Source organism: Galeopterus variegatus, unplaced genomic scaffold, assembly GCF_000696425.1.
Source record: "Galeopterus variegatus unplaced genomic scaffold, G_variegatus-3.0.2 Scaffold5749, whole genome shotgun sequence".
Lineage (NCBI taxonomy): Eukaryota > Metazoa > Chordata > Mammalia > Dermoptera > Cynocephalidae > Galeopterus > Galeopterus variegatus.
This window is the reverse complement of record NW_007731860.1, coordinates 136,569-145,321: the sequence shown is the minus strand read 5'-3', so window position 1 is coordinate 145,321 and position 8,753 is coordinate 136,569. Positions and strand designations below refer to the sequence as shown.

The window sequence follows — 8,753 nt, the reverse complement described above, 5'->3', positions numbered from 1 at the left end:
TGTATTTCCCAAATTTTCTGCAGTAAAAGTATACAGTTTTTGTTATTAGTCTTTTGTAAGCCAACGAAAGATAGTGAGAGAGAAGAGATGGAGAGGGAAAGAATATCGAATAAACAACATAATTAACTAACTTGATCAAATAACATCATACCCAATGCTCGTATACATTCTTTTTAATCATTCATGGGTTATATAAGAAGCATGACAAAAGATTTGCTATTAAAAAAAATTCCCAAATGTCAATTGATTTCTATAACTAGTAAAATGAGGTTCAATTTTATAGCAATAAGGTAATAAGTTCTAAATAATTAATAAATTTTGAAAATCACAATAAAAATTAGAAAATATTGAGAGCTAAGTAATATGTCCAATTGACTATGTAATACTTAATATAAACACTCATGAGATGCACCTAAAACAGTAGTCAGAGAAAAACTATGGCATCAAATGCATATTATAAAAAAGAGATGCTGATAATTAAGCATATAATTTAAGAGACATATAAAAGAAAGAAAAATGTTGTAAACAATATACCAGGAATCAATTAACAAGGGCATTCAAACTGGCTTTATGAAAAGAATAACAGATTAACAAAGTTTGCTAAAAGCACAAGTGTTTAATATTACAAAGGGAACAGGAAAAGTAATTACATATGATGGCACCATTGCAATCAACCGATATCACCAATTTTAATGGATTAATTTTAAAATTTGAGAAAATAGATAAAAAATTATGAAAGATAATAAAGAAACAAACTTTCTTTGAATATTATATAATTACATCTGTCAACCGATATCACCAATTTTAATGGATTAATTTTAAAATTTGAGAAAATAGATAAAAAAATTATGAAAGATAATAAAGAAACAAACTTTCTTTGAATATTATATAATTACATCTGTAAAAAATATGAAGGGATCAATAGATGATTTATAAAGTAATAACAAGCCTTAAAAAGGCTAGTGAAAATAAATCAATATAAAAATACATTTCTATAAAGCACCAAGTAGGATATTTTTTAAAGATTATATTTATTATAGTATTAAAAATATAAGAATGTTTGTATTTCTATATGCATTGCAGATTCACCTTATCAAGTTACACCGAGAATTCGTAGAATTCTGATTGTTTTAAATCTATACATACCATTTGGTAATTTTAAATTCTTATTTATTGAATCTTTCAAACCATGAACCAGGCATACATTCTCACTTATTTGAAATAGGTCTTCTTAGTATGTTTTAATGAATTTTAACATTTTTACAGGTAATAGACATCATATTTTTAAATACATTATATGATTTATTCGATATGATCCTATGTAGGGATGGCCGGTGCGCTCACTGGCTGAGCGTGGTATGGACCACACCGTGCCAAGGGTTGTGATCCCCTTACCAGTCAGAAAAAAAAAAAAAAAAAGAAGAAATACAAACATTCACGAATAGTCAAAATCCTCTTGAATGCGTAGGGATGGCCGGTGCGCTCACTGGCTGAGCGTGTTATGGACCACACCGTGCCAAGGGTTGTGATCCCCTTGCCAGTCAGAAAAAAAAAAAAAAAAAAGAAGAAATACAAACATTCACGAATAGTCAAAATCCTCTTGAATGCTGAAAAAGTGAGAGGGGGTCGCTTTATCACACATTAACTTATTATAAACAATAAGTATAACAATATGGTAAAGAAAAGTTAATAGTAGAACAGTGCAGGAGAATGAGAAGCCAAGAAATTAATTCATATGGACACTTAATTTAGGACTGATATTTTTGTGCAGATCCATACGAAAAGAATGGACTTTTTGGTAAATTGCAATAGGACAATTAATATGGCATATGATGAAAGAAAGAAAGGACAGAAGGGAAATAGAGAGAATATGAGAGCAAGAAAGAGAGAATGGAGGAAAGAAGGAAGGGAGAGAAAAGGGATGGAGGGAGGGAAATAGAGAAAGGAAAGGAAGAAGGTATTTAGGGAAAAAGGGGAGGGAGAGACAGAACACTAGAAAGACAGTGAAAGGAAGGAAGAAAGGGACAGATGAAGGGAGGGCAAGAGAGTGGCAAAGAGGGAGAGAAAAACAGAAGATGGATTCCTGCCTCATGCTACATGGAAAAAACAATTCCAAGCAGACTAAAGACAAAAAGGTGAAAGTATCTTTTGGATCTTCAAGTATAAACTGTTTTTTTAGGTGTGATGAGAAAGCAAGCACACACCATGATTTTTCATAAATGATAGACTATACTGTATTGAGAACTTTTATCAAAGAATATCATAAAGAGTGAAAAATCAAGATAAAATTGGAAGTATGATGTTCATTTTTGATGTTATTTACAAAGGATTGATATCCAGAATATGTAAAAAGATTCTCAAATCTCTAAGGAAAAGATAAATGTAATTTTAAAATGGGCAAAAGAAGAGAACACAAATATTGCTGTTGAGAAAACAGTAAAAAAATGAATTTTTAAAAAGACGTTAATACTTTTTAAAAATTTTAATTATACATATTTGTGGGGTACAGTGTGTTGTTTCATAAATGCATATATTGTGCAATGATTCAGTTAGGATAGACAGCATATGATCACCTAAACAGGTCAAGATAATTTCTTCTAGCTACTTAAAAATATACAATATGGTATTATTGGCTCTAGTTAGCATAGAAAAAAAAGAACACCTGTAACTTTTAATCCACCTCTTCCCTCCCTAACCCCTTCCCATCCCCTGGTAAACATTATTCTACTGTACACCTATGAGAACCTCTGTTTGGGTTTTATGTATATATTTTTATTTTCTCATATGAGCAGGATCATTCGGTATTTGTTTTTAACAGCCTGCCTTACTTAAGATGATGGTCTCCAGGTCCATCATGTTCCTGCAAATGACGGTTTTTTTATTTTTATTTATTTATTTATTTATTTTTTTATGCTGAAGAGGATTCCCTTGTGTTTACGTACCACAGTATTTTTAATGTTTTCATTCGTTGATGGGCTTTTAGGTTGCTTCCATCTCCGGGCTACTGCAAATAGTGCTAAATGAAAATTTTCTTTGGGTATATACTCAGGGGTAGGATTCCTGGGTCATAAGGTAGATCTATTTTTAGTTCTCTGAGGATCCTCCATACTGTTTTCTACAGGAGCTGTACCAATTTATATTCCCACCAACAATGTTGGAGGGTTCCCTTGTCCCTGCATCCTCACCTGCATTTCTTATTTTCTGTCTAGTTGATAATAGCCATTTAACTGGACTGAGATGATATCTCATTGGGGTTTTGATTTGCATTTACCTGATGCTTAGTGATGTTGAGCATTTTTGCATGTTCCTGTTGGCCATTCGCATGTCTTCTTTTGAGAAATGTCTGCTCAGGCAGGTCCTTTGCCCATTTCTTAATTGGGTTTTTTTGCTGCTGTTGAGTCTTTCACTTCTCCATATGTTTTTGATATTAGCTTTTTTTCAGATCCATAGTTTACAAATACTTTCTCCCTTTCTGAAGGTTGTCTCTTCACTTTGATAATAGTGTTCTTTACTATGCAGAAACCTTATAGTTAGATATAGTCTAACTTTTGCTTTTGTGGTCTTGTTCAAAAACTTCCTGGCTGGATTTCATGTTGTGTTTCCACTACGCTTTCTTCTAGTAGTTTCATAATTTTAGGTCTTACATTTAGGTCTTGAATCCATTTTGAGTTGATTTTTGTGTACCATAGGAGATAGGTGGCTAGTTTCAGTCCTCTGCATGTGGATAACCATTATTCACAGCACCATTTATTGAAGAGGCTGCCCTTTCCCCAATGTATATTCTTGGCACCCCTATTGAAAATCAGTTGATTGTAAATTTGTGGATTTATTTCTGGGTTCTCTATTCCGTTCTATTGCTCTATTTGTCTGTTTTTATGCCATCATCATGCTGTTTTGGTTACTATAGTTTTATTGTATATTTTGAAGTCAGGTAGTGCCTCTGGCTTTGCTCTATTTGTTCAAGATTGTTTTGAATATATGAGGTTTTCATTGGCTCCATGCAAATTTTGCATGCAAATTATTGATCTTTCTATTACTGTAAAGAATATCATTGGTATTTTGATAGTGATTTCAGTGCTTTGGGTCTCATGGACTGTTTGATGAGATTAATTCTTCTAACCCATGAACAGAAGTTATCTTTCCATTTATTTGTGTCCTTCCATATTTCTTTCACCAACGTTTCATAGTTTTTATTGTAGAGATCTCTCACCTTTGTGGTCAAATTTAGTCCTACGTATTTTGATTTTTTTGGTAGCTATTTTGAGTGGGATTGCTTTCTTGATTTCTTCATTAGATACTTTGGTATATGTATATAAAAATTCTAGTGATTTTTGTATGTTTATTTTGTATCCTGAAACTTTGCTGAATTCATTTAATAGTTCTAGTAACTTTTTGGTGGAGTCTTTATGGTTCTCTCTATATATGATCATGTCATATGGAAATAGGGAGAATTTGACTTCCTCCTTTCCAATTTAGATGCCCTTTACTTCTTTCTTTTAAACTTTGCTGAATTCATTTAATAGTTCTAGTAACTTTTTGGTGGAGTCTTTATGGTTCTCTCTATATATGATCATGTCATCTGGAAATAGGGAGAATTTGACTTCCTCCTTTCCAATTTAGATGCCCTTTACTTCTTTCTTTTGTCATATTTCTCTGGCTAGAGCATCCAGTACTGTGTTGAGTAAAAGTTGGAGAAAAAGGATATTTTTTGGCTTGTTCCACATCTTAGAGAAAAAGCCTTCAACTTTTGTCCATTCACTGTGGTATTAGCCATGGGTTTGCAATATGTGACCTTTTTTGTGTTGAGGTATATTTCTTCTATATGTAATTTGTTGTTTTTATCATATGGTGTTGAATTTATCAATGCATTTTCTACTACTATTGAAATGATCATATGTTTTTTGTCCTTTATTCTCTTGATGTGATGTATCATACTTATTCATTTGTGTATGGTGAAACATCCTGGCATCCCTGGGATGAAACCCACTTGATCATGATGAATGATCATTTTAATGTGTTGCTGGATTCTCCTTGTTAGAATTTTTTGAGAATTTTCATGTCTGTGTTCATTAGGGATATTGGCCTGTAGTTTTCCTTTTTTTTGTTGTGTCCTTTTCTCATTTGGGTATGAGGGTAACGCTGGCTCAGAGAATGATATTGGAAGTATTCTCTCTTCTTTATTTTTTTGGAAGAATTTGAGAGGAATTGGTATTAGCTCTTCTTTAAATGTTTGGTAGAATTCAACAGCGAAGCCACCTGGTTGTGGGCTTTTTTTTTTTTTTTTTTTTTTTTTTTTTTTTTTTTTTTAGTAGACGTGTTATTACTGCTTCAATTCCATTGCTTATTATTGTCTGTTTAGATTTTCTAATTCTTCATGATTTAGCCTTAGTACATTGTATGTTTCCAGGAATTTACCCATTTCTTCTAGATTTTCCATTTTGTTAGCATATAGGTTATCATTATTGTCTCATACGATTCTTTGTATTTCTGTGTTAACAGTTAAAATGTGTCCTTTTTCATTTCTGATTTTATTTTTTGAGACTTCTCTCTCTTTTTTTCTTTGTTAGTCTAGCTAAAAGTTAACTGATTTTGTTTATCTTTTTGAAAAACCAATTCTTCATTTCATTTATTTGTTATATTGTTTAAAAATCTGTAATTAACTTCTGTTCTGATCTTTGTTATTTATCTCCACATGCACATTTAAACTCATCTGAGTTTCTTAATGGAAAGACAGTACGTATGACTAGGACAAGCTTCCTCTTACTACTTCTTGTGTCTAAAATTAACATGAATTTAGGAAGGTACACTGTTTTTAAAATTTCAGAATATCTTACCACCAACTCACAAAGCCCTCAATTCAGAACTTGTTACTTGGGCAAAAATGATTATGGATTGAAGGCACCCAAATGTCTAGTTTATAAATCAGGAGCAGTAAAGTACCTAAGAGGATTGCTGGTTTCTCCTTCCCCTGGCAGATTTCCTCTGACTCGACTGAGCCTGATCCTCAGTTCACATCCAGTGACAGTAAATGCTCCAGAGAAGAAGATGCCTGGCGATAGTCAGCTCACATCAGCTCTGTTTTCCATGCCTGACATTTTTGTTCATCTAGTCCTCCTTACTTTAACAACTCTATGAAGCTTTTAAAACATGGTTTTTAAAGATTAATTGGGATTTTTTAGATTTTCCCACCAGAGAAAACATAGTTTTCTAAGACTTCTGACATCCTACAAGGAATATAACTTTCTTCTTTATCATTTTTTATAACCAAAATATTATTGTTCACTCATTTTGATTTTGAGGAATGTCTACCTAAGTTTAAATCATTTCCTCTAGCTGGTGAAGGGCAGTGGTGAGAAAAATTCAAAACCTTCTGATGTCTGACTCCTTCCTCTGTTCTCCACTGTACCACAGTGAGCACCGTATCACTCAGATAGTTCATTCACAAAATGAGCAACCACACCATCGAGATAACCATGAGTGCTAACAAGAAGATGTAACTATCACTACTAGTTCTGGAGATCAAAGGGGAGAGGTTGGGGCTGTTTTAACCTAGAGCTTTGGAATAGGTGCCATGGTTGTAGGACCACCTCTGAGGACAGGGTACAGCCAACATGGTGCTGGAGCCTCTGGAATTAGGTGGAAGCTCGAAGACCTGGGACTCAGAACTGCGTGGGTGAGTTGCTTGGTGGCTGTGCTGGCATCTCTGGGCTGACAGTACTGTTGGTTCTGGGAGTTACTAAGTACACAGAGTAAATAAGGTGCAGAATGAAAGCTACTGCTGCTGCCAAGGGGCAAACTGGTACTGAGGCCACAGTGACATCAACAGCACTCAGACCGTTCTCTAGGTCTCCAGTCTCCCTCTAGCTCCACTATTGGCCGAAATGCACAGAGACGACTGGCAAAGAAGAAATGCAACGTAGAGATTCCCATTCCCCATGTGACAGAGCAGAGCAAAAAGGGGAAGGAGGTTGGAGTCGAGGGACAGCAAATTAAAACACACACACCCCAGCCATGAGCTGTGCCTTTGCTCAGGAAACACAGAGACTAACTCCATGAAAATAAACCACTAACGCTGCTTACAATAATGAAAGGTAGGAATATGCTAGGAATCCCTGGGTTTTTCTCTCAGTGGCCTCTTAACACATGCAGTAACATTTCTACTGCCAATACCCTAAAATGTAATACAGTGAAATTTCATTAAGAATGGGTTTATTTTCTGAAATTGTGATTTTTCTTTTTTGCTATTTTTTGTTAGATGAAGTTAGAATATTTCACTTTTTGTCCTGAGGTCAATATTGAACATTTTGCACCTATTCTAAATCAGGTGAAGGTAGAAAATTTTGCTCTTCTTTCTTAATTTCTGCGCATGCCATAAAAGCAAAGTAACATACAGCAAAGCAAAAGTAACAAATAGCCAAGCAAGACAACAACTGGAATCCAAAGTACTGTCATCTCCCTCTTATTCACTTTTCTCTGAGGGGGTGGACCACTATCAACACTACCTCCACTGCCGGCTGTCAGGCAGTCAGGGGGGTCCCACTCAGAGCTGCAGTGGCAGTGATGTTTATTGTTGCAGACCCCTCTCATATTGCAGGTCTCAGGTGAACAAGAACTGTTCCAAAGTGACATAGGAACACACCGCCTGCGGATGCACACATGCTCTGCACCACACTCTGTGCCACCTTTCACTTCACCTATATCAGGTACGGTCATTCCAAAATGATAGTCGGTACTCCAGCAGGTGACACCATTGATGCGAGTCCAATGCACAGTAGAATGATCTTTCAGAAGAGGAATTTCTGTCACATTCTCACACTGAACTCTCCCACACAGGACATCTGAGATACTACATCTTACATATGTAGAGCCATTCAAACCACAGTGGCCAAAACGGTCACCTCGGATGTTCATTTCCCTGTAGCAACTCTGATTTGCACTCTTGGCTTCTTTGCCAAAAATTTGCTTACACTGGTTGTCCCGGATATTGCATCTCCTTTCATAGCAGTAGCCACCACCCATGCAACGGACCCCGTCCTGCACATGCACATCTGCTGGACAGTTATGCGAGGCTCCATTGCACCATTCTGGAAGGTCACATTCATTGTCCTTTTCTCTACAGATTGTGCCCGATGGCATGAACTGGCAGTCTTTGCAACAAAGCCCAAAAGCACAAGCAGCCCCAGGTTTCAGAGTGCAGTTTGCCGAACAACAGGGATCTCCTGTACACAATCTTAAGGATCCACAGTCACACTGCTCTCCTTCATCAACCACACTGTTTCCACACTGCTTCAGTGTGAAGATGTTCCCTAGACGTGGTGCACTGTGCATACAGGTCCTTCTTCTAGTAGTTTGCCAAAAATGAAAATAACTGCAGTTGCTGAATTTATCTGTATTCGCTTTTGATGTATACATTATGCACTTCTGTTGGTTCCTCGCCACCGGGGACCAACAACACAGGGCGGGAAGGGACCCCGGACCAGCCGGTGGTAACCTCTTGTGGGGCTGAGCGGGATGATGAGTGTCGCAGGCCTGATCCCCTCTGTGCTTCGGCCCCGGGGACAAAGAAAGAACACGGAGCCAGGAGAGCGGACAAAGCCGGAACTGTGTTTATTACAGCAAGCAGGGGTTTTCATAAGGTACCAGGGGCGGGGGAACTCTTATCCAATAGGGAGTTGACACACTGCTACCCGGGAGGAGGGGTGAGGACAGGGTAGGTGGGAAAGAAGTGCAGAGTCACCGTAACCCGGAAGTTA

At 36.4% G+C, this 8,753-nt stretch overlaps 1 protein-coding gene across 1 annotated transcript in view; it reads right to left on the bottom strand.

Annotated features, from left to right (window-relative positions):
* Positions 1 to 7,353: 7,353 nt before the first annotated feature.
* LOC103605339 (disintegrin and metalloproteinase domain-containing protein 25-like) overlaps positions 7,354 to 8,753 on the bottom strand; it is a 2,802-nt gene continuing 1,402 nt past the window's right edge. Inside the window, exon 2 of the mRNA XM_008589908.1 lies at positions 7,354 to 8,147. Within this exon, the coding sequence (XP_008588130.1) occupies positions 7,354 to 8,147 (794 nt within the window). The remainder of the gene's footprint in view (positions 8,148 to 8,753) is intronic.